This window comes from Engystomops pustulosus, chromosome 3 (assembly GCF_040894005.1).
Source record: "Engystomops pustulosus chromosome 3, aEngPut4.maternal, whole genome shotgun sequence".
NCBI lineage: Eukaryota > Metazoa > Chordata > Amphibia > Anura > Leptodactylidae > Engystomops > Engystomops pustulosus.
In genome coordinates this window covers 227,913,120-227,939,055 of record NC_092413.1, presented here as the reverse complement: position 1 = coordinate 227,939,055, position 25,936 = coordinate 227,913,120, and the positions used below count along the sequence as shown (strand labels likewise).

The window sequence follows — 25,936 nt, the reverse complement described above, 5'->3', positions numbered from 1 at the left end:
ATAGTAGTTATATTCCTGTACATAGGGGGCAGTATTCTAGTAGTTATATTCTTGTACATAGGAGGCAGTATTATAGTAGTTATATTCCTGTACATAGGGGGCAGTATTATAGTAGTTATATTCCTGTACATAGGGGGCAGTATTATAGTAGTTATATTCCTGTACATAGGGGGCAGTATTATAGTAGTTATATTCCTGTACATAGGGGGCAGTATTATAGTAGTTATATTCTTGTACATAGGGGGCAGTATTCTAGTAGTTATATTCTTGTACATAGGGGGCAGTATTATAGTAGTTATATTCTTGTACATAGGGGACAGTATTATAGTAGCTATATTCTTATATTCTTGTACATAGGGGGCAGTATTATAGTAGTTATATTCTTGTACATAGGGGGCAGTATTATAGTAGTTATATTCCTGTACATAGGGGGCAGTATTATAGTAGTTATATTCTTGTACATAGGGGGCAGTATTATAGTAGTTATATTCCTGTACATAGGAGGCAGTATTATAGCAGTTATATTCCTGTACATAGGGGGCAGTATTATAGTAGTTATATTCTTGTACATAGGGGGCAGTATTATAGTAGTTATATTCTTGTACATAGGGGGCAGTATTATAGTAGTTATATTCTTGTACATAGGGGGCAGTATTATAGCAGTTATATTCTTGTACATAGGGGGCAGTATTATAGTAGTTATATTCCTGTACATAGGGGGCAGTATTATAGTAGTTATATTCCTGTACATAGGAGGCAGTATTATAGTAGTTATATTCCTGTACATAGGGGGCAGTATTATAGTTGTTATATTCCTGTACATAGGGGGCAATTTTTATTGTAAAAACCAACAAAATACAATTAAACAAAATCATAAATACATTCTTCTGTATACACAATTAGGAATCAAACAAATATAAACTCAGAGTAAATGTAACTTAGAGTCCATAGCTGCTGCTGATGGAAAGGAAAAAGAAGAAAACTAAATCAATAAATATAGAAATTAAACACCAGATATATTCCTCCATAATTTCCTATTTCTCTGGTCTTTCCTGACTTCCAGTGATTTTATCCACCTTAGCTCAGACAATATCTGGGATACCACAGCCGTGTAGTTATAGTCCTCACTGTGTAGGGACACCCGGGTTCTGGCGTGCCATTGGTAATACTTTATCACTGTTATTATGAGATACATGGTTCCCGGATCTATAATACCATCTGGAGATGGGACGCCATAGATGATGTCCGGGTACTGGAGGAATTGCAGCCTCGGGATGTTCAGCAGGTCAGATACTTCCTTCCAGATCTTCCTCCCTCCCCAGCACTCAGAGATGAAATGCTCCATCGTCTCCTCCTGCTGACACCCCAGAGGACACTTCCTATCTGCCACACTCACAAACTTTAGGTTCCCTCTCACAAATAACTTCCCGTGTAGTGACAACCAAGAAATATCAAACAACTTGGGGGGAAGTCGCTTCCCATTGAGGAACCTGAGACTCTTCTGTAAGGTGGTGGTCACACAGTCTCTGAGAGCGAGTGGTGAGTGCTAGAAAGCCCGACATATCCTTGTATAGAGATCCCTCCTGGTGTTACTGACAATGTAGGACTTCTCCAGCTTCCACATCCTGACACACTTCAGACCATATACCAGATACTGGGGGAGGAAGCCAGGAGTCCATCGGCCCCTCTTGAGACTGCCGCCTCGCACCCAAGACTCTGCAAAAGGCAATATCCAGTCCCTGACACTACTTACCCACAGGAGATCATTGTTTGAGTCCAGGCAACCAAAATTGACTTTCAGAAACATGGAGTCAAAGAACACCCTTGGATTTAACATATCCAGCCCACCCTCTCTCCTCTGCAGGTAGGTGATCCCTCTTTTTACTGGGTTCAACCTGTTCCCCCATAAAAGCTGGAAGAACAGGCTAAAGAGCCTAGCGGAGAAAGATTCTGGCAAAGGAAAGACGACAGAGACGTAGAGGAAGACAGGGACCAGGTAAGTCTTCATCAGAGTAACCCTTTCTCTATAGGTCAGCCTCCAGTTCTTCCATCGCTGAACCTTTACATTTCCGGTATCCAACTTCTCTTCCCAATTTAGTTTGGCATTATCTTCCCTCCCGAATTTAACCCCAAGGATCTTAATATGGGTGGAGGCCTTGGCGAATTGTGGCAGATCAAAGCCAGGAGCAGCATCCAATGTCCAGAAAGCTTGACTCTTCTCAAGGTTGACCAAAGACCCGGAGGCCCCTGAGTAACTTCTGATGGCTGTGGACAGCATCTCCACCTCACGAGGTTCAGATATCACCACAGTCACATCATCCGCGTAGGCAACTACCTTCAAAGGCAAGCAATGGGGGACAGGCACCCCCTGAAAATCGCACCGCTGCAGTGATCTCAGGAACGGATCGATAGCAAACACATACAGCAGTGGACTCAGAGGACAACCTTGTCGCACCCCAGCCTCTACCCTGAAAGTGTCCCCCTGCCAACCATTGATCAGAGGAAAGCTCTCAGCCTCTCTATACAAAGTTCTCAGCCAATCTATAAATTGTCCCGGAATACCGTACTTTGACAAAGTGGCCCATAGATAATCGTGATCAACCCTGTCAAAGGCTTTAGCCTGGTCCAGACCTACAACATATCTCCCACACCTCAGAGCTTTACATCTCTCAAACATCTCTCTAATCGAGATGACTGCTCCAGAGATGTTCCGCCCTTTTACTGTGCCGTACTGAGAGCCTGCCAACAGTGCCGGGGACAAACAGACTAATCTAGAGAAGAGGATTTTTGCCAGAATTTTCCTATCAACATTCAAGAGGGCGATCGGCCTCCAGTTCTTGATGTCACTAGGCTCCTTACCTTTAGACAGCAGAATAAGGGAGGACACTCTCATGGATGGAGGCATCAGGTGATTTTTTAGACAATTGGTAAACACATCCACAAGGATCGGGGCTAAGAGGTCTCTGAACTTCTTATAAAATTCACATGTTATACCATCAGGACCTGGTGCCTTCTTCAGATGTAACTTATCAATGGCCTCTTTAACCTCCTCCTCTGTTATTTCTGCTGTCAAAGGAGAAAAGTCCAATTCTCTAGTGTCAGGGCCTGGAGTTGCCTCCAAGAATTGAGCCATTTTGTCTTTATCCAAAACCTTCTTCTGAAATAACTCAGCATAGTAGGATCTCACCACCCCCAGGATACCCTCCCGAGATTCCTGCAAAACTCCCTGGGAGTCAGTGAGACCTGTGATCGATTTCTTAGCCACACGTTTCCGGCAACTCTCATATGGATCTGGCGTGACTAAGTTTCCATAGTCACGCTCCACAACCAGGGACGTGTAGCGGCTGTACTGATACTGCTTTATTTCAGATTTCAGTCGGTCAATCTTTTGTTTGTCATCCCCACCCGCCGAATACAGTGACTCCAATTCTTTCCGCAGCTTGAGATACTGGCTGTAGTTACTCTTACCCTTCTTCACTGACAGTCTCTTCAAGAGGGACCGGATCTCCTCCTTGACGTCCTCCCACCAGTCGGATATGTGGTTATAGAAATACACTCTCTCCGATTCACCCTGTATAAGAGAGTGGACTTGCTCCTGGACAAACACATCTTCTAATAGGGTAGAATTTAGTCTCCACAAGCCTCTTCCTATATCTGGCCGTTCTGTATTACCTAAGTAGAAGTATAGGGCCAGGTGATCCGAGTATGGGACAGACTTCTCACTTCTATCCCCAATGACCTCCGAGGGAGTCACCAGCGCTAGGTCTATTCTGCTATGCCTCCCAGCACAGGAGTAGGTAAATTTGGGTTTCCTACCACCCTGCACAAAGACATCAGACAAACCTGACTGTGCTATAATATCATTTAAGACCTTAGAGTCCCTAGCAAGAGGCCTACCAGTGGGTCTGTCACTCAATGTCCTAGTGGCGTTGAAATCACCTGCCATGATGACTGGGAGAGATGTAAATAAATAGGGCTTCACGTCATTAAATAGATTGACTCTGTCAGTCACTGTCTGTGGACCATAGATATTGATAAGCCGGAGCCTTCTACCTCTGATAGTAACCTCCAGCACCAAACATCTTCCCATCGACACCTCGGTTAGTCTGTGAATGGTGACATCGTGGGTATTAAACAGTATGGAGACCCCGGCACACGGCTCCACAGACAGTGACCAGATGGACGGCCCGGAGCGCCATTCTCTCTCTGCTTCTTTTAACAAACTAAGACTATTAAGATGAGTCTCCTGTAGGAAAAAGACATCGGCATCGAGATAATGTAGATGTTCATACACCGCATGTCTTGTCCTTCTTGCCCTAATGCTGTTGACATTGCTAGATATTATTTTCAGATTAAAGTTCGCCATTAGAGCCATAACAAGAAGCAGAGAGAGTGTCCCCATCATCATAAATCTGGATCAGATCCCTCCTCTTCACCACCCGTCTCCATGTCTGATTCAGACTCTGGCCCCACCCTATGGGGTCTCCGTTTTGAGGGGGGGTCACCATCAGGATCCTCATCATACTCTGCCACCATCCTCTGCAGTTCCCTCTCTAGCTCCTCCTCTGCGTCTGACTCTGAGAGGACACTGACTCTATTGACTGTCATGGTCATGTCTGTTCCACTGTCCACTCTGATCTTAGATGACTTGTGAACTGTGGTCCACTCACCCTCCGGCTTCCGGGTGGACCTATCTTTTTTCCTCCTCTTATTAGCAGATGTTGTGGCTGGAGAGGGAATGAGCACTGAGGGTGGTGCAACCTGCTGGACAACTTCCATATCTCCCTCTGTGGTTTGGGTCTGAGGCTGGTCTGGTGTTGGTACAGCATCACTTGATTCTAGGACCTGCTGAGGTTCTGGTGTAGCCTGATCTGACCCTAATAACAAAGCCTCCTCCTCCCCCAGGTCATCTGCCCCTGCCAATAGGTCTTCATCAGGGAAGCTCTTACATATGTTGTGCCAGGCATTGGGACAATCCCTGTGGGCATGCCCGATCTCACCGCACAGGTTACACCTGATGTTCTGGCAGTCCGCACTCACATGGCCGATATCCCCACACAGGCTGCACTTGACCACAGAGCAATTACTGGCGATGTGACCGACTCTACCACATTTGAAGCATCTACGGGGCTGACCTGGATAGAAACATACTCCCTTCTCCCGGCCAATGAAGAAGGAGTTGGGCAGATGCTGGGTTATGTTGTTATATTGTCTTAATTTCACCAGGACCTTCCACCCTCCTGTCCAGATCCCGTCCTCATCCCGGGTCTTGGTGAGCTCTGACATGAGGTCACAGTGCCTCTTGAGCCAGATGACAATATCCTGCTGGGGAACAGACTCATTCCAGAAGATGACTGTGACAGTGACTGTACCAAGTTTAGAGATGGGGATGAAGCTGAAATTATTCCACCCCTCTGCATCTCTAAACCTGGGGAAGATGGCCCAAAACCGGTCCAGGTTGCCCATCAGCTTAAAGCTCACGTCATATCCCTGGCGATCGGGGAGGTTAATTACTGCCAAAATGTCACTTGGCGAGAAACCCATTTGTTCACACAATAGCGACCTGACCACAAACCGCCTGTCAGGTAGGTCCTCCTTGGCCCCTTTGTGCCTAAATCTCACCACATTCCTCCTCTTAAATGCCTGACCGGTGTAATGAGAGCCGGATGAAAAAGATGGTGCACCCCGGCTCCAAGCGTTGCCAGAAGAAGACTGGTGAGGGCCAGTACCCTGCTGTGTCTGGGGGCGCTGCGGGGGCTGCTGGGCTCCTGCACTCTGAGGGTCTGATACCTCAGCAACTAGAGGGGGGAAGTCCTGAGCATCAGACTGTACTACCCCCTCCCCACCACCAGCCTCCATACACTGCTCTGCCTGCTCTATGGCAACATCCCACACAGACTGCGCTTCCCCTGCTGGAACATTATCACACACAATGGTATTATCAGGAGGAGATACAGATGCATCAGCATTATCACCAACATTAGGGGCAGCATTATCACAGATGATAGGGGGATCAGTATCACAGACAGTAGGGGGAGCAGTACCACAGATATTAGAAACAGCATTATGCACTGATGTATGAGCAGTATCAGGCACTGAAGTCCCATCAATGTCAGTACCATCAGTCCCAGCAGAGTCCTGATGATCCTGCTCAGATGCCACAGTGTTACCTTCAGGATCAGGTGCACAGTCCTGCTGCAGTGAGCCGTCAACTGGGACTTGTGGTGCTTGTTCTCCGCTACCATCAGGCAGATGTCCACGTTGCACGCTGAATGCTGGGACATGTGGTGTTTGCTCTGCTCTGGTAACATCAGAGGGACGGCTGTGATCCTTCTGCTGATTGCAGGCTGCTGGGACTTGTGGTGCCTCTGCTGTGGGTGGTTGCTGTTTCATGGCTTTATCTTTCTTGTAGAGATCCCCTTGCTGGTATGGGAAAGTCGCAGGCTGGAGTATAGGTTTCCCCTTGGTCTCAGTTGCCGGATTAGATGCTCCTCCATGATGTCTCTGGGCCTGGAAGCGCTCCTGGTTCCTGTAGGTCTCTGCCAGGGGACCCATCTGCTCCAGGACAGCCTCAGTCTGGGCGACATTGTCAGCGAGCTGCTTGGCCAGGGTGGTCAGCTTCTTGTCTAACAGCTCATGTCTCTCCGGGTTTGCTGCTTTGAGCTTGTAGGCACAGTCAATGTTTTTTTGTAGCAGCAGTTTTTGTTCCTTCAGGTTTCCCAGTCTCTTTACCAGTGCTGGGATCTGATCAGCCAGGAGGAGCTCAGGTGCACGCTCAGCCGCTGCATAGGGAGTTGCTGCAGGTGCACGCTCAGCCGCTGCACATGGAGTTGCTGCAGGTTTCTTACAGGTGGTAGGTGATGGCACTCTGCTGGGTCCGGGCCTCTGCGCCACTGTTGGGTTCTGGCGCGCTGCGGCTCTTACTGCTGGGGGATGACACTGTCCAGTAGCAGCACTTGTGGCAGCCTGAGGCCTCCCTGCTAGTTTGGTCTCGGCCTTGCTGCCTCCACTCCCATACCGTGTGCGCTCAGAGCGGATCAGTACAGGCTGCTGCAGGTTCTCCAGCAAGGTCTGCTTCTCCAGAGATGTCCTCCTCTGCCTGGCTGATGGAGGTGTACACGGCACAGGTGAGGCCGGGGCTGGAGGCTTCCTCTGCTCCTGCACAACCTGCTCGCTCCTCTGTCCTGGATGACCCGACATTGTGTTCCCACTCACTGGCTTCTGCTGCACATTCACACTGGTAGGTGACTTCACCAAACTGGAACTTACTGCTGCTTCTTTCTTCACAACATCTTCATTCTTTACTTCACTGCTTCTGGCTGAACTGCAGCCGCTGACATGACTTACTGCACCGGAGATTTTAGGATTCTCATCCATTAGTTTTGGTGTCTGGGAGTTATTTCCCAGAGAAGGCCTTGGAGCCTGGGCCTTGCATGGGGAAGTTCCCCACCCAGGGTGGCCCCGCCCTGGGCTAGCTCCAGACATGAGGAGACCTCAGGAGCTCACACTGCACACAACCTCTCAGCAAGGGGGCAGTATGATAGTAGTTATATTCCTGTACATAGGAGGCAGTATTATAGTAGTTATATTCCTGTACATAGGGGGCAGTATTATAGTAGTTATATTCCTGTACATAGGGGCAGTATTATAGTAGTTATATTCCTGTACATAGGAGGCAGTATTATAGTAGTTATATTCCTGTACATAGGGGGCAGTATTATAGTAGTTATATTCCTGTACATAGGAGGCAGTATTATAGTAGTTATATTCCTGTACATAGGGGGCAGTATTATAGTAGTTATATTCCTGTACATAGGGGGCAGTATTATAGTAGTTATATTCCTGTACATAGGAGGCAGTATTATAGTAGTTATATTCCTGTACATAGGAGGCAGTATTATAGTAGTTATATTCCTGTACATAGAGGGCAGTATTATAGTAGTTATATTCCTGTACATAGAGGGCAGTATTATAGTAGTTATATTCCTGTACATAGGTGCAGTATTATAGTAGTTATATTCCTGTACATAGGGGGCAGTATTATAGTAGTTATATTCCTGTACATAGGAGGCAGTATTATAGTAGTTATATTCCTGTACATAGGGGGCAGTATTATAGTAGTTATATTCCTGTACATAGGGGGCAGTATTATAGTAGTTATATTCATGTACATAGGAGGCAGTATTATAGTAGTTATATTCCTGTACATAGGGGGCAGTATTATAGTAGTTATATTCCTGTACATAGGGGGCAGTATTATAGTAGTTATATTCTTGTACATAGGGGGCAGTATTATAGTAGTTATATTCCTGTACATAGGGGGCAGTATTATAGTAGTTATATCCCTGTACATAGGGGGCAGTATTATAGTAGTTATATCCCTGTACATAGGGGGCAGTATTATAGTAGTTATATTCCTGTACATAGGGAGCAGTATTATAGTAGTTATATTCTTGTACATAGGGGGCAGTATTATAGTAGTTATATCCCTGTACATAGGGGGCAGTATTATAGTAGTTATATTCTTGTATATAGGGCAGTATTATAGCGTTTTTTTACTTGTACCTGTACTCTGACTGCACATGGTATAATAGTCTCAGAGCGCACACGTTAGGTTAGTAGTAGTACCGTCGGCTGTGGTTAGTAGTAAAGGAAGTTGCTATTTACTTTAATAGGAAAGTGACAACTTTAGAGAAAGGGCAACACAGGAGGCGGAGGAAAAGTGAAAGTCTCGTACAGTGACAGGAAAATAAAGTTATAGGTGAACGAGTCGCTGAGGAGGAGGCTGCCACCACGTGTCCTGCACACGCCAAGAACATATAACATGCCATCCAGAGCCCTGGTGAGACACTCCTCTCCTTGTTACTTGTGTTAGCAGTGGTCTGTTGTCTGATGATGGATCCGCCATGTGGTTTCCTCTATATCCCCTCGTGTCTTATTCCTCTAAAGACCCTGGTGATGTCATGTGTCTGTGACATCTGAATTCTGCCCCATTATGTCTAGAATATTATTGGTTATAATTGCTTTATCCTTCTGGAGCTTGAGAGAGGCCGCCGTGCCTCACCTACCTGCATAAAAGTGATGCTGGGGGTAAATTGTGTGTATAAGGTGGAGTTATCACACAGGGGGAGGCCTGGCCGGCGGCACCGCACAGGGGGAGGCCTGGCCGGCGGCACCGCACAGGGGGAGGCCTGGCCGGCGGCACCGCACAGGGGGAGGCCTGGCCGGCGGCACCGCACAGGGGGAGGCCTGGCCGGCGGCACCGCACAGGGGGAGGCCTGGCCGGCGGCACCGCACAGGGGGAGGCCTGGCCGGCGGCACCGCACAGGGGGAGGCCTGGCCGGCGGCACCGCACAGGGGGAGGCCTGGCCGGCGGCACCGCACAGGGGGAGGCCTGGCCGGCGGCACCGCACAGGGGGAGGCCCAGATATAATTTGTGGGGATATCTGCCCTGGTTTGTAGTCACGTGGGTACCAGGGGCAGCATGAAAGCCCTTCCTCAGCAGTGTAGTAGGGTGGGCATACACTACGCTGTGTCCTCGGGGGTCTCTCCTGCTGCCTGTCCTGACGTTACCCGTCCCGGAGAGATTGCAGTGATGACAGCCCCATGTAATAATCCCACCCTCCAGATGTGACATGAAAGCGTAGCCTGCAGTGCGGGGAGGGGGAGATAACTGATGAAGAGCACCACATAGTCTGACGCCGGCGGCCATCCATCAGCGCCTGTCACTCCACACGGGAACAGAAAGCTGCTGGAGTCATCCGGACACAGATCCCCTACTCCATAATCCTACAAATGTCGCTGCAGGATCAGCGTAACTGGGACTTCCGGGGTCATATGGGGCAGAATGGTCCTGACTGAACGCCTTGGTGGGAGCTCAGGTCCCCTCACATTTAGGGGCATGGTGATGGCTCAGGTGTAGAAGTGTTATGACCCCATGGAGGGTGTAAAGGGAGCGGCACCTGAGGTCACCGGGTGTCCTGGAAGATATTGTAACCCGCGGTATTGGGGGAGAACCACAAATATATTCTGACGTAACAATCAGATAGAGTAGACAGGAGATCCAAGATCAATGTTCTGTCCGTGTTTGTGTGGGTTTCCTCCGGGTCCTCCGTTTTCCTCCAGCACTCCAAAACATACCGGTAGGTGATTAGATTATAAGCCCCATTGGGGACAGGGACTGATGTGACAGCTCTGTGCAGCGCTGCGGTATCTGTGTGCGCTATATACATACAGGAATTATTATAGGCTGGTAGTTGTGGAGCGGCCGGCGGTCCCTCAGCCACAGTCAGGGGCTCCTCATGGATCCAATAATAGCAAAGAAGACCCCGGCACAGGGACGGGGGACATCAATAAGACCCTTTATGCATATCCACATAATGACATCATCTCCTGTGTACAAAGTTACATCATAAAAACATCAAAACCAGCGATTACATCATAGATTCATCTGTACATAGTGATGTATATACATGTGTCCACATCCCAAATACATGAGAAATAACATCTACAAATCCACACAGACAGATCACATGAGTCATGGTAACCAAGCAGCAGAGATCACATGAGTCATGGTAACCAAGCAGCAGAGATCACATGAGTCATGGTAACCAAACAACAGAGATCACATGATTCATGGTAACCCACGCAGCAGAGATCACATGATTCATGGTAACCCACGCAGCAGAGATCACATGAGTCATGGTAACCAAGCAGCAGAGATCACATGAGTCATGGTAACCAAGCAGCAGAGATCACATGAGTCATGGTAACCAAGCAGCAGAGATCACATGAGTCATGGTAACCAAGCAGCAGAGATCACATGAGTCATGGTAACCAAGCAGCAGAGATCACATGAGTCATGGTAACCAAACAACAGAGATCACATGATTCATGGTAACCCACGCAGCAGAGATCACATGATTCATGGTAACCCACGCAGCAGAGATCACATGATTCATGGTAACCAAGCAGCAAAGATCACATGATTCATGGTAACCAAGCAGCAGAGATCACATGATTCATGGTAACCAAACAACAGAGATCACATGATTCATGGTAACCACGCAGCAGAGATCACATGATTCATGGTAACCAAGCAGCAGAGATCACATGAGTCATGGTAACCAAGCAGCAGAGATCACATGATTCATGGTAACCAAGCAGCAGAGATCACATGATTCATGGTAACCAAGCAGCAGAGATCACATGATTCATGGTAACCAAGCAGCAGAGATCACATGAGTCATGGTAACCAAACAACAGAGATCACATGATTCATGGCAACCACGCAGCAGAGATCACATGATTCATGGTAACCAAACAACAGAGATCACATGATTCATGGTAACCACGCAGCAGAGATCACATGAGTCATGGTAACCAAGCAGCAGAGATCACATGAGTCATGGTAACCAAGCAGCAGAGATCACATGATTCATGGTAACCAAGCAGCAGAGATCACATGAGTCATGGTAACCCACGCAGCAGAGATCACATGAGTCATGGTAACCAAACAACAGAGATCACATGAGTCATGGTAACCCACGCAGCAGAGATCACATGAGTCATGGTAACCCACGCAGCAGAGATCACATGAGTCATGGTAACCAAGCAGCAGAGATCACATGATTCATGGTAACCAAGCAGCAGAGATCACATGAGTCATGGTAACCAAACAACAGAGATCACATGATTCATGGTAACCCACGCAGCAGAGATCACATGATTCATGGTAACCCACGCAGCAGAGATCACATGAGTCATGGTAACCAAGCAGCAGAGATCACATGATTCATGGTAACCAAGCAGCAGAGATCACATGATTCATGGTAACCAAACAACAGAGATCACATGATTCATGGTAACCAAGCAGCAGAGATCACATGATTCATGGTAACCAAGCAGCAGAGATCACATGATTCATGGTAACCAAACAACAGAGATCACATGATTCATGGTAACCACGCAGCAGAGATCACATGATTCATGGTAACCACGCAGCAGAGATCACATGATTCATGGTAACCAAGCAGCAGAGATCACATGATTCATGGTAACCAAGCAGCAGAGATCACATGAGTCATGGTAACCAAACAACAGAGATCACATGATTCATGGCAACCACGCAGCAGAGATCACATGATTCATGGTAACCAAACAACAGAGATCACATGATTCATGGTAACCACGCAGCAGAGATCACATGAGTCATGGTAACCAAGCAGCAGAGATCACATGAGTCATGGTAACCAAGCAGCAGAGATCACATGAGTCATGGTAACCAAGCAGCAGAGATCACATGAGTCATGGTAACCAAGCAGCAGAGATCACATGAGTCATGGTAACAAAGCAGCAGAGATCACATGAGTCATGGTAACCAAGCAGCAGAGATCACATGAGTCATGGTAACCAAACAACAGAGATCACATGACAGATCACATGATTCATGGCAACCAATCATAAATAATATTATTAGAACTACATGACCCACGCTAGTACAAAGAGCGCCATTCCTGAATATCCAGCTTTCCAATATCCCATTAAGAATAAAGTCACTTTTAAAGACACGTCAGTGATCAGCGCCGGCTCCTGTATGTATACACATCACAATCACGGGGTCATAACTATAGAAGTTGTCATTAGACGATGTGCATGCGCGTGACACAGATGGTGGGAATAAAGGGTCTTATTGATGTCACCCGTCCCTGTGCCGGGGTCTTCTTTGCTGTTATTGGATCCATGAGGAGCCCCTGACTGTGTCTGCAGGACCGCTGCCCACTCCACAACTACCAACCAATAATAATAATAATTCCTGTATGTATATAGCGCACACAGATACCGCAGCGCTGCACAGAGCTGTCACATCAGTCCCTGTCCCCATGGAGCTCACAATCTAATCACCTACAGGTATGTTTTGGAGTGTGGGAGGAAACCAGAGGACCCGGAGGAAACCCACACAAACACAGAGAGAACATACAAGCTCTTTGACCTTGGGTGTGCTGTCTACTAGATCTGATTACGTCAGAATATATTTGTGGTTCTCCCCCAATACCGCGGGTTACAATATCTTCCAGGTTACCACCCGGTGACCTCAGGCGCCGCTCCCTTTACACCCTCTAAGCCATGGACTCACTGTGTCCCAGCAGAGACAGAGTTAATCCTGAAAGATTGACATTTACGGGAGCCGAGCCTGCAGATTCCAGCAGAGTAATCCCCCAGAGCGCACCCTATAAATCATCCCCTGGCACTATTATTACATCCGCCCCGCGCAGTACGTCTTGTGACCCCAGTCCTCGGGACACTGGGAAGTATGGGCCGGGGGCAGGAGCTCCTCTTCATATTGGGTACATATAACACCCCAAACGGACACATGCGATGTCTGGAAGCACACAAGTGCAATGGGGGAGGAGTATTAGTCGTGTCCTCCACAAATCTACAAGAAGAAGCCATTACTGAGAGCAGGAAGTCCTGTCCTATGGAGGGGCTCAGAGGAGACCACAACTAATACACTAAACCCCAAGGCCGCCGGCACACGTGGCGTTTTCAACCCCTTTTTGGGCCATTTTTAAGTAGTCCGTTAAAAAATGCATGCGGTTTTGACCCGGTTTAATTAAGATCATTGGTAAAACCGGTCATAAATGGATGCGTTTTCAAAAAACACATGCATTTTTTAATGGACTACTTAAAAATGGCCCAAAAAGGGGTTCAAAAAACCACGTGTGCCGGTGGCCTAACACTGCACATCCCCCTGACCACCCCCACCGTGACACCTGCAGAGCAGCATATACAACTGTGTATAGTACACACCGCACATAGCACACACCCCCTGCGCACGCGGCACACACCCCCTGCGCACGCGGCACACACGGCACACACCCCCTGCGCACGCGGCACACACCCCCTGCGCACGCGGCACACACGGCACACACCCCCTGCGCACGCGGCACACCCCCCCTGCGCACGCGGCACACCCCCCCTGCGCACACCCCCTCTGCACACCCCCCGCACGTGGCACACTTTCTATTGGTCCTTCTTTTATGTCTTATTGGATAGAGCTTGTGTCAATCCACAGCGGCTCTCGTTTGCTTCATTATATAGCACTGTGTTAGCTTGTTCACATGCAATGGCGTGCAAGTCGACTTACCTCCTGCAACATCTTGGGGCCTGGAGGCAGCCAGGGACCCAGAATACCGGAGTGGCTGGTGGTTGCGGCCTAGGCATGCTGATGTCACGGTGCTTGGTATGGGGACCGGAGGACTGTCCTACAGCCTGGCAGGTCTCCAGCAGGTGGTGTGTGCAAGAAATGATATAGAGGGAGAGGCTGTTGTACTGGTTCTCCCTGGGGCAACCCCTGAGTGTCTGCAATATATGTCCCTGGGTAATGGATGGGGAAGCCTGTGGTGGTAACAGCCTTATCCAGGGATCAGACAGAGGCAACGTTATACAACAAGCGGTAGCAGGCAATGGGCCTAAACGATGCAGATTCCCAAGCTGAAAGAGTCATGGAGAGCCGGTCCACAGGAAGGTTACACACAGCCTGGTAGTAGGTTCTGGCTGGGCTGGTTCAGATGGTGGAATCTACAGTTCTGGGCTTAAGTCTCCAGACTTGTCCTGGGTGCTATCCAGTAGGCCTCACGCACCTGAATTTCCTGGGATTAGGACGCTGGCTGTGGTAGTCAGACCTGGAGGTCTGGTTCTGTCTGCAGAATCTTTACAATGACTGAGCCCATGTGGTTCCACCCAGCAGGGGTTTATATACTCCCTGGTCAGGTGGTGGCCCCCTCCAATCAGCTTCCAGCTTGTGTTACAGAAACACCATTGGATAATCACATTATACAATTAACTGTTGTCTTGCCAGGCAGAGACTACAGCTGCTATTACACAATATCCCAGGTTCTAGAAACTTCCTAGAGGGTTCAGCTTCTGACCTGGAGAGGGCGCTATGTATTGGCAGGGGTGTTGCACTCCCGTCAAGCTGTACGAGCCGAGTCATTGGAGATCCGCCCATCTCTCCGGGGAGGTTGGGTCATGCACACTAGGGTACCGCCCCCTATACAGAAGGAAGGCGGACCCCGTATATGTACGCACCCCCTAGCGTGACGCAAGGTGTGACGAACACGATACATCTTCCGAGAAACTGTAATGTTTATAAATGAGGGGAAGGGATGTGAAGTCTTCTATATAACACCTGACAGCAGGGGGCGCTCACTTCATGTCTCTCTCTCTCTTTGCAGGTGGAGAGCGTCAATGCATCCAAAGACATTGCCTCAGTCCCTAAGTGCCACATATCCCCAAAAACCAGCCACCCCAATCCTGTGCCCAATGGAGAGATGGAGACGGGCGTCCTGCAGCTAAAGCCTGAGGCACCAGAGCAAGCGAGTCCTGAGCCCAAGACTAGAGACAAGAAGGTCAACCACCGGGACGAGGAGGAGGAGGAGGGGACAGATGCCGAGTCTTCCCTGGAGAACGGCCGCTACTCCCTGAGTGATGAGCCCGACTCTCAGGACTCGGAGGAGTGCTCAGCCAATAAGAAGAGAGGAAGGCGGAGCCGAGAAGACAGCACAGAGCAAAGTAAGTGCCCCCTCCTGAGCCTCACACTACTGTGCTTTTAATTCTCTGTATAAAACTGTTTTATTAGTTATCCTCCAGACTCCTCCTGTGGCCTCCTCCTGCCTCCTGTGGCCTCCTGCCTTCCAGCCTTCTACCGTGGCTCCCTGTCCACCCTGTGGCCACCTGTCCTCCAGTCTTCTCCTGTGGCCCCCTGTCCTCCAGCCTCCTCCTGTGGCCCCCTGTCCTCCAGCCTCCTCCTGTATCTCCTGTCCTCCAGGCTCCTCCTGTAGCATCCTCCACCTGTCCTCCAGCCTGCTCCTGTGTCTCCTGTCCTCCAGCATCCTCCTGTGGCCCCCTGTCCTCCAGTCTCCTCCTGTGGCCCCCTGTCCTCCAGCCTCCTCCTGTATCTCCTGTCCTCCAGGCTCCTCCTGTAGCATCCTCCACCTGTCCTCCAGCCTGCTCCTGTGTCTCCTGTCCTCCAGCATCCTCCTGTGGCCCCCTGTCCTCCAGTCTCCTCCTGTGGCCCCCTGTCCTCCAGCCTCCTCCTGTATCTCCTGTCCTCCAGGCTCCTCCTGTAGCATCCTCCACCTGTCCTCCAGCCTGCTCCTGTATCTCCTGTCCTCCAGGCTCCTCCTGTGGCCCCCTGTCCTCCAGTCTCCTTCTGTAGCCCCTGTCCTCCACCCTCTTCCTGTGGCCCCCTGTCCTCCAGCCTCCTCCTGTATCTCCTGTCCTCCAGGCTCCTCCTGTAGCATCCTCCACCTGTCCTCCAGTTCCACAGTCCCCTCCAGAATCCTCCTGTCCTCCGACCTCCCCCTCCAGCATCCTCCTCCTGTCCTCCAGCAGCAGCCAGCAGCCTCCTCTTGTCTTCCAGAATCCTCCTGTCCTCCAGAATCCTCCTGTCTTCCAGCCTCCTCCTGTGGCCCCCTTTCTTCCAGCCTCCTCTTGTGGCCCCCTCTCCTCCAGCCAGGACAATCTCCCAGGATTTCGTACGGCCACGCCCCCCGATTTCCGTCGCATGCATGCCAGCGCCAATGCGCCACAATCCGATCGCGTGCGCCAAAAACCCGGGGCAATACAGGGAAAATCGTCGCGAAAAGGAAATATTCTGGTAACACGTCGGGAAACCGCGAATCGGGCCCTTAGTAAATGACCCCCAATGACTCCTCCTGATCTGGTACCAACACTGGTAATCGCTTGGTCTGGGCCCAGAAGTGGGTGTGACCTCTGATAAGGGTGACATCACAGGAATAGGGGCGGGGACTGTCAGCATGAGTGTCGTCACAGTGTATCAGCTGCTGCATTTCAATATTTTCTCTCCCTTTTAGATAAAGAAGAAAAAGAAGACGAGGATTCGGACTCCCCCAAATCAGAGGTGAGAGCTCCCTGGTGTGCGCTGCTGTGTTTCTGGGGACTGTACAGATAAAGCTTATTGAAGGTGACACTGTATGTCCTGGCCGATCAGACTAAGCTTCACGGATCAAGGCCAGCCCCTAGAGCAGTGGCAGCCAATCAGAGATTAGCTAACATGTGGACTTGATTTAAAGGAACTGTCCATTCCGTCCTTACTTTTCACTAGCTCCCATGATGCATCACTGTGGGCGGGGCATAGCTGGCGTCTCTCTAATGCAGGTGTAAGGGAAGCAGCTTTCATGTTGTCATTGTGACAACTCTCAGGCTATGACATGGGGAGGCGCAGTGCGGGGAGGGGCTTATTTTTGGCGGACCCTCATGGCACCTGTAACTTTTTTTTTTTTTTTTTTTGCGCAGGGTTACCGCCGCCGGCTGCGTGGAGGGCTGGGCTGGGAGTCTGGACTGCGTCAGAGGCCTATGCCAAGGCTGCCATTCCAGGCGGGGGACCCCTATTACATCAGCAAGAGGAAGAGAGATGAGTGGCTGGCCCGATGGAAGAAAGAGGTAGGGACTCCGCCCCCCGGACTCTTACCCGCTGGGGCACAGCCTGCCCAGTGCTCAGCATGGCTCCGCCCCCTGGACACTTACCTGGTGGGCCACAGCCTGCCCAGTGCTCAGCATGGCTCCGCCTTTTTAAGGGTTGTCCATTTTTCGAGAAACATGGCTTCCCCTTAAAGGGGTTGTCCAGGGCCTTTGTCTTTCTGTGTATGAGAAGTCTGTACCCCACACGCTCTCCGTCAGTCACAGCAGTCACATGATATTTTGGGGGGATCCGATAGCTCTGCGCCCCGGGGGTCACATTCCTAGAAGCAATTACTGTCTGTCTATTCTGGACTGGTTTTCGTAGTTCAGGCGTTGTCTCCAACAGTCTGTTTCACTCTCTTTATTAGGTTGTGCTGTCTCTTTTACAGTCTGTAGCGTTTTTCAATGTCATATATGCTGCCTCATCAGCTGTCAATGCCGTCTCTTTAGCAGTGGGTGCTGTATCTCTAGCAGTCTGTGTTGTCTCTTTAGCAGTGGGTGCTGTCTCTCTGGCAGTCTGTGTTGTCTCTTTAGCAGTGGGTGCTGTCTCTCTAGCAGTCTGTGTTGTCTCTTTAGCAGTGGGTGCTGTCTCTCTAGCAGTCTGTGTTGTCTCTTTAGCAGTGGGTGCTGTCTCTCTAGCAGTCTGTGTTGTCTCTTTAGCAGTGGGTGCTGTCTCTCTGGCAGTCTGTGTTGTCTCTTTAGCAGTGGGTGCTGTCTCTAGAAGTCTGTGTTGTCTCTTTAGCAGTGGGTGCTGTCTCTAGCTGTCTGTGTTGTCTCTTTAGCAGTGGGTGCTGTCTCTCTGGCAGTCTGTGTTGTCTCTTTAGCAGTGGGTGCTGTCTCTCTGGCAGTCTGTGTTGTCTCTTTAGCAGTGGGTGCTGTCTCTAGCAGTCTGTGTTGTCTATTTAGCAGTGGGTGCTGTCTCTCTAGCAGTCTGTGTTGTCTCTTTAGCAGTGGGTGCTGTCTCTCTGGCAGTCTGTGTTGTCTCTTTAGCAGTGGGTGCTGTCTCTAGCTGTCTGTGTTGTCTCTTTAGCAGTGGGTGCTGTCTCTCTGGCAGTCTGTGTTGTCTCTTTAGCAGTGGGTGCTGTCTCTCTGGCAGTCTGTGTTGTCTCTTTAGCAGTGGGTGCTGTCTCTAGCAGTCTGTGTTGTCTATTTAGCAGTGGGTGCTGTCTCTCTAGCAGTCTGTGTTGTCTCTTTAGCAGTGGGTGCTGTCTCTCTAGCAGTCTGTGTTGTCTCTAGCAGTCTATGTTGTCTCTTTAGCAGTGGGCGCAGTCTCTAGCAGTATCTGTTGTCTCTGTAGCAGTTGGCGCAGTCTCTAGCTGTCTGTGTTGTCTCTTTAGCAGTTGGCACAGTCTCTAGCAGTGGGCGCAGTCTCTAGCAGTCTATGTTGTCTCTTTAGCAGTGGGCGCAGTCTCTAGCTGTCTGTGTTGTCTCTTTAGCAGTGGGTGCTGTCTCTCTGGCAGTCTGTGTTGTCTCTTTAGCAGTGGGTGCTGTCTCTAGCAGTCTGTGTTGTCTCTTTAGCAGTGGGTGCTGTCTCTCTAGCAGTCTGTGTTGTCTCTTTAGCAGTGGGTGCTGTCTCTCTAGCAGTCTGTGTTGTCTCTTTAGCAGTGGGCGCAGTCTCTAGCTGTCTGTGTTGTCTCTTTAGCAGTGGGTGCTGTCTCTAGCAGTCTGTGTTGTCTCTTTAGCAGTGGGTGCTGTCTCTCTGGCAGTCTGTGTTGTCTCTTTAGCAGTGGGTGCTGTCTCTAGCAGTCTGTGTTGTCTCTTTAGCAGTGGGTGCTGTCTCTCTAGCAGTCTGTGTTGTCTCTTTAGCAGTGGGTGCTGTCTCTCTAGCAGTCTGTGTTGTCTCTTTAGCAGTGGGTGCTGTCTCTCTAGCAGTCTGTGTTGTCTCTTTAGCAGTGGGTGCTGTCTCTCTAGCAGTCTGTGTTGTCTCTTTAGCAGTGGGCGCAGTCTCTAGCTGTCTGTGTTGTCTCTTTAGCAGTGGGTGCTGTCTCTAGCAGTCTGTGTTGTCTCTTTAGCAGTGGGTGCTGTCTCTCTGGCAGTCTGTGTTGTCTCTTTAGCAGTGGGTGCTGTCTCTAGCAGTCTGTGTTGTCTCTTTAGCAGTGGGTGCTGTCTCTCTAGCAGTCTGTGTTGTCTCTTCAGCAGTGGGCGCTGTCTCTCTAGCTGTCTGTGTTGTCTCTTTAGCAGTGGGTGCTGTCTCTCTAGCAGTCTGTGTTGTCTCTTTAGCAGTGGGTGCTGTCTCTCTAGCAGTCTGTGTTGTCTCTTCAGCAGTGGGCGCTGTCTCTCTAGCAGTCTGTGTTGTCTCTTTGGCAGTGGGCGCAGTCTCTAGCAGTCTGTGTTGTCTCTGTAGCAGTGGGCGCAGTCTCTAGCAGTGGGCGCAGTCTCTAGCAGTGGGCGCAGTCTCTAGCAGTGGGCGCAGTCTCTGTAGCAGTCTGTGTTGTCTCTTTAGCAGTGGGTGCTGTCTCTCTAGCAGTCTGTGTTGTCTCCTTAGCAGTGGGTGCTGTCTCTCTGGCAGTCTGTGTTGTCTCTTTAGCAGTGGGTGCTGTCTCTAGCAGTCTGTGTTGTCTCTTTAGCAGTGGGTGCTGTCTCTCTAGCAGTCTGTGTTGTCTCTTTAGCAGTGGGTGCTGTCTCTCTGGCAGTCTGTGTTGTCTCTTTAGCAGTGGGTGCTGTCTCTAGCAGTCTGTGTTGTCTCTTTAGCAGTGGGTGCTGTCTCTCTAGCAGTCTGTGTTGTCTCTTTAGCAGTGGGTGCTGTCTCTCTAGCAGTCTGTGTTGTCTCTAGCAGTCTATGTTGTCTCTTTAGCAGTGGGCGCAGTCTCTAGCAGTATCTGTTGTCTCTGTAGCAGTTGGCGCAGTCTCTAGCTGTCTGTGTTGTCTCTTTAGCAGTTGGCACAGTCTCTAGCAGTGGGCGCAGTCTCTAGCTGTCTGTGTTGTCTCTTTAGCAGTGGGCGCAGTCTCTAGCTGTCTGTGTTGTCTCTTTAGCAGTGGGCACTGTCTCTCTAGCAGTCTGTGTTGTCTCTTTAGCAGTGGGTGCTGTCTCTCTGGCAGTCTGTGTTGTCTCTTTAGCAGTGGGTGCTGTCTCTAGCAGTCTGTGTTGTCTCTTTAGCAGTGGGTGCTGTCTCTCTAGCAGTCTGTGTTGTCTCTTCAGCAGTGGGCGCTGTCTCTCTAGCTGTCTATGTTGTCTCTTTGGCAGTGGGCGCAGTCTCTAGCAGTCTGTGTTGTCTCATTGGCAGTGGGCGCAGTCTCTGTAGCAGTGGGCGCAGTCTCTAGCAGTCTGTGTTGTCTCTTTGGCAGTGGGCGCAGTCTCTAGCAGTCTGTGTTGTCTCTGTAGCAGTGGGCGCAGTCTCTAGCAGTGGGCGCAGTCTCTGTAGCAGTCTGTGTTGTCTCTTTAGCAGTGGGCACTGTCTCTCTAGCAGTCTGTGTTGTCTCTTTAGCAGTGGGTGCTGTCTCTCTAGCAGTCTGTGTTGTCTCTTTAGCAGTGGGTGCTGTCTCTCTAGCAGTCTGTGTTGTCTCTGTAGCAGTGGGCGCAGTCTCTGTAGCAGTGGGCGCAGTCTCTAGCAGTCTATGTTGTCTCTTTAGCAGTGGGCGCAGTCTCTAGCTGTCTGTGTTGTCTCTGTAGCAGTTGGCGCAGTCTCTAGCTGTCTGTGTTGTCTCTTTAGCAGTTGGCACAGTCTCTAGCAGTGGGCGCAGTCTCTAGCAGTCTATGTTGTCTCTTTAGCAGTGGGCGCAGTCTCTAGCTGTCTGTGTTGTCTCTGTAGCAGTTGGCGCAGTCTCTAGCTGTCTGTGTTGTCTCTTTAGCAGTTGGCACAGTCTCTAGCAGTGGGCGCAGTCTCTAGCAGTCTATGTTGTCTCTTTAGCAGTGGGCGCAGTCTCTAGCTGTCTGTGTTGTCTCTGTAGCAGTTGGCGCAGTCTCTAGCTGTCTGTGTTGTCTCTGTAGCAGTTGGCGCAGTCTCTAGCTGTCTGTGTTGTCTCTTTAGCAGTGGGCGCAGTCTCTAGCAGTTGGCGCAGTCTCTAGCAGTTGGCGCAGTCTCTAGCAGTGGGCGCAGTCTCTAGCAGTCTGTGTTGTCTCTGTAGCAGTGGGCACAGTCTCTGTAGCAGAGGGCGCTGTCTCTCTCTCAGTTTTGCTGTCTCTATCTAGCAGTCCTTTCTCTTATTTTAGCAGATTTTGCTGTCTTCTTTCAGTCACATCAGCAGTTGATGCTGTCTCTTGTGTAGTCAGTGATGTCTCTTGAGCAGTCTATGCTGTTTTTTCATTAGTTGATTCTATAGCAGACTCAGTCTGTGTGGTCTCTTTAGTAGGTGCCTTCTGTATTGCAGTCTCTCTCTTGGGGTTGCAGTCTCTCTCTTGGGGTTGCAGTCTCTCTCTTGGAGTTGCAGTCTCTCTCTTTGGGCCGCAGTCTTTTTGGTTTTCAGTCTCTTTGGGTTGCAGTCTCTTTGGGCTCTCGCAGTCTCTCTGCGTCGCAGTCTGTTGCACTCCGGGCCTGGCCGGGGACCTCCAGTGACAGTGGAGTTGTGTTGCACTCTCTCTCTCTCTGTGGGTCGCAGTCTCTCTGTGTGTGTCGCAGTCTCTTGCACTCCGGGCCTGGCCGGGGACCTCCAGTGACAATGGAGTTGTGTTGCACTCTCTCTCTCTCTGTGGGTCGCAGTCTCTCTGTGTGGGTCGCAGTCTCTCTGTGTGGGTCGCAGTCTCTCTGTGTGGGTCGCAGTCTCTCTGTGTGGGTCGCAGTCTCTCTGTGTGGGTCGCAGTCTCTCTGTGTGGGTCGCAGTCTCTCTGTGTGGGTCGCAGTCTCTCTGTGTGGGTCGCAGTCTCTCTGTGTGGGTCGCAGTCTCTCTGTGTGGGTCGCAGTCTCTCTGTGTCGCAGTCTCTTGCACTCCGGGCCTGGCCGGGGACCTCCAGTGACAATGGAGTTGTGTTGCACTCTCTCTCTCTGTGGGTCGCAGTCTCTCTGTGTGGGTCGCAGTCTCTCTGTGTGGGTCGCAGTCTCTCTGTGTGGGTCGCAGTCTCTCTGTGTGGGTCGCAGTCTTTCTGTGTCGCAGTCTCTTGCACTCCGGGCCTGGCCGGGGACCTCCAGTGACAATGGAGTTGTGTTGCACTCTCTCTCTCTGTGTGGGTCGCAGTCTCTCTGTGTGGGTCGCAGTCTCTCTGTGTGGGTCGCAGTCTCTCTGTGTGGGTCGCAGTCTTTCTGTGTCGCAGTCTCTTGCACTCCGGGCCTGGCCGGGGACCTCCAGTGACAATGGAGTTGTGTTGCACTCTCTCTCTCTGTGGGTTGCAGTCTCTCTGTGTGGGTCGCAGTCTCTCTGTGTCGCAGTCTCTTGCACTCCGGGCCTGGCCGGGGACCTCCAGTGACAATGGAGTTGTGTTGCACTCTCTCTCTCTGTGTGGGTCGCAGTCTCTCTGTGTGGGTCGCAGTCTCTCTGTGTGGGTCGCAGTCTCTCTGTGTGGGTCGCAGTCTCTCTGTGTGGGTCGCAGTCTCTCTGTGTGGGTCGCAGTCTTTCTGTGTCGCAGTCTCTTGCACTCCGGGCCTGGCCGGGGACCTCCAGTGACAATGGAGTTGTGTTGCACTCTCTCTCTCTGTGTGGGTCGCAGTCTCTCTGTGTGGGTCGCAGTCTCTCTGTGTGGGTCGCAGTCTCTCTGTGTGGGTCGCAGTCTTTCTGTGTCGCAGTCTCTTGCACTCCGGGCCTGGCCGGGGACCTCCAGTGACAATGGAGTTGTGTTGCACTCTCTCTCTCTGTGGGTTGCAGTCTCTCTGTGTGGGTCGCAGTCTCTCTGTGTCGCAGTCTCTTGCACTCCGGGCCTGGCCGGGGACCTCCAGTGACAATGGAGTTGTGTTGCACTCTCTCTCTCTGTGGGTTGCAGTCTCTCTGTGTGGGTCGCAGTCTCTCTGTGTCGCAGTCTCTTGCACTCCGGGCCTGGCCGGGGACCTCCAGTGACAATGGAGTTGTGTTGCACTCTCTCTCTCTGTGGGTTGCAGTCTCTCTGTGTGGGTCGCAGTCTCTCTGTGTCGCAGTCTCTTGCACTCCGGGCCTGGCCGGGGACCTCCAGTGACAATGGAGTTGTGTTGCAGACACATGACTAGCGTCTCCGTGGTAACCAGCGCTGCGCAGCGACACTGCCGAGAATATTTCACTCCAATCGTTTCCTGCTTCTGGGGGCCCCAGATACCGGGGACATGGTGGGAGTCATGACCGCCCCTCAGACAGCACCAGGTCCACTTACCTCACCACGCACAGGTCATCTGAAGAGAACGGTCACGTCCGTCAAAATGTGTCCCCCTACCTCCTCACCAGTAGACCTCCCCGTACCCCCTCATTAGTAGACCTCCCCGTACCCCCTCATTAGTAGACCTCCCCGTACCCCCTCATTAGTAGACCTCCCCGTACCCCCTCATTAGTAGACCTCCCCGTACCCCCTCATTATTAGACCTCCCCGTACCTCCTCATTAGTAGACCTCCCCGTACCCCCTCATTAGTAGACCTCCCCGTACCCCCTCATTAGTAGACCTCCCCGTACCCCCTCATTAGTAGACCTCCCCGTACCCCCTCATTAGTAGACCTCCCCGTACCCCCTCATTAGTAGACCTCCCCGTACCCCCTCATTAGTAGACCTCCCCGTACCCCCTCATTAGTAGACCTCCCCGTACCCCCTCATTAGTAGACCTCCCCGTACCCCCTCATTAGTAGACCTCCCCGTACCCCCTCATTAGTAGACCTCCCCGTACCCCCTCATTAGTAGACCTCCCCGTACCCCCTCATTAGTAGACCTCCCCGTACCCCCCCATTAGTAGACCTCCCCGTCCCCCCCCATTAGTAGACCTCCCCGTCCCCCCTCATTAGTAGACCTCCCCGTCCCCCCTCATTAGTAGACCTCCCCGTCCCCCCTCATTAGTAGACCTCCCCGTCCCCCCTCATTAGTAGACCTCCCCGTCCCCCCTCATTAGTAGACCTCCCCGTCCCCCCTCATTAGTAGACCTCCCCGTCCCCCCTCATTAGTAGACCTCCCCGTCCCCCCTCATTAGTAGACCTCCCCGTACCCCCTCATTAAAACAAAAGGTACCCCTTTAAGGAGGGACAGGGAAAAAGGGGTAAAAGGAAGCACTATGAAAGACCAAATTGAGTCTGAATAATTGTAGTAAAAAATACTTTATTAATGACTATTTAAGACATAATGATAAAAGCAGGATGAGAATCCTCAGACAATGCTGAGGGGGAATGACAGTGCAAGGCGGCGACAACAAATGAGAGAGTCGTCACCCCGGGCAGACATAGGAGGAATTACACATGTAATAGGTAAGGACAGATGGTACATATAATGAAGAGGTATAACAGGTAGAGATAATACCTTACCAATGAACAAAAGGTGAGATGAAGTGGACCTCCACTGTCCGGGATGGCGATATCCCCGACGCGCGTTTCGGCTCGTAACAGAGCCTTCGTCTGGGGGTACCCCCCCGTACCCCCTCATTAGTAGACCCCCCCGTACCCCCTCATTAGTAGACCTCCCCGTACCCCCTCACCGGTAGACCTCCCCGTAGCTCCTCACCGGTAGACCTCTCCGTAGCTCCTCACCGGTAGACCTCCCCGTAGCTCCTCACCGTTAGACCGGTAGACCTCCCCCGTAGCTCCTCACCGGCAGACCTCCCCCGTAGCTCCTCACCGGCAGACCTCCCCCGTAGCTCCTCACCGGCAGACCTCCCCCGTAGCTCCTCACCGGCAGACCTCCCCCCTTAGCTCCTCACCGGTAGACCTCCCCCGTAGCTCCTCACCAGTAGACCTCCCCCGTAGCTCCTCACCAGTAGACCTCCCCCGTAGCTCCTCACCAGTAGACCTCCCCCGTAGCTCCTCACCAGTAGAGCTCCCCGTAGCTCCTCACCAGTAGACCTCCCCGTAGCTCCTCACCGGCAGACCTCCCCCGTAGCTCCTCACCGGCAGACCTCCCCCGTAGCTCCTCACCGGCAGACCTCCCCCGTAGCTCCTCACCGGCAGACCTCCCCCGTAGCTCCTCACCGGCAGACCTCCCCCGTAGCTCCTCACCGGCAGACCTCCCCCGTAGCTCCTCACCGGCAGAGCTCCCCCGTAGCTCCTCACCGGCAGAGCTCCCCCGTAGCTCCTCACCGGCAGAGCTCCCCCGTAGCTCCTCACCGGCAGACCTCCCCCGTAGCTCCTCACCGGCAGACCTCCCCCGTAGCTCCTCACCGGCAGACCTCCCCCGTAGCTCCTCACCGGCAGACCTCCCCCGTAGCTCCTCACCGGCAGACCTCCCCCGTAGCTCCTCACCGGTAGCTCCTTTGGCACAATCTGTAGACCAGGGATGTGGTCATGGCTTCTCTTAGATTCCAGCAGTTTCCTTGGCTATAGATGGGGGCAGCGTTCTTGATATTCCAGGGGTTGGGGGCGCTTCTTCCGCCCCGGTGCTGAGATTGATGGCTGAGGGCTCCCCTGGGTGCTGAGATTGATGGCTGAG

At 51.4% G+C, this 25,936-nt stretch overlaps 1 protein-coding gene across 4 annotated transcripts in view; it reads left to right on the top strand.

The window, feature by feature from the left end:
- DNMT3A (DNA methyltransferase 3 alpha) overlaps positions 1–25,936 on the top strand; it is a 132,100-nt gene that overhangs the window by 49,897 nt on the left and 56,267 nt on the right. For 3 of the 4 annotated variants that reach the window (XM_072143935.1, XM_072143933.1, XM_072143934.1), the window contains exons 4-6: positions 15,237–15,573; positions 16,878–16,924; positions 17,320–17,466. In XM_072143935.1, coding sequence (XP_072000036.1) covers positions 15,237–15,573; positions 16,878–16,924; positions 17,320–17,466 — 531 coding nt within the window. The remainder of the gene's footprint in view (positions 1–15,236; positions 15,574–16,877; positions 16,925–17,319; positions 17,467–25,936) is intronic. The other variant, XM_072143936.1, reaches the window with a different exon arrangement.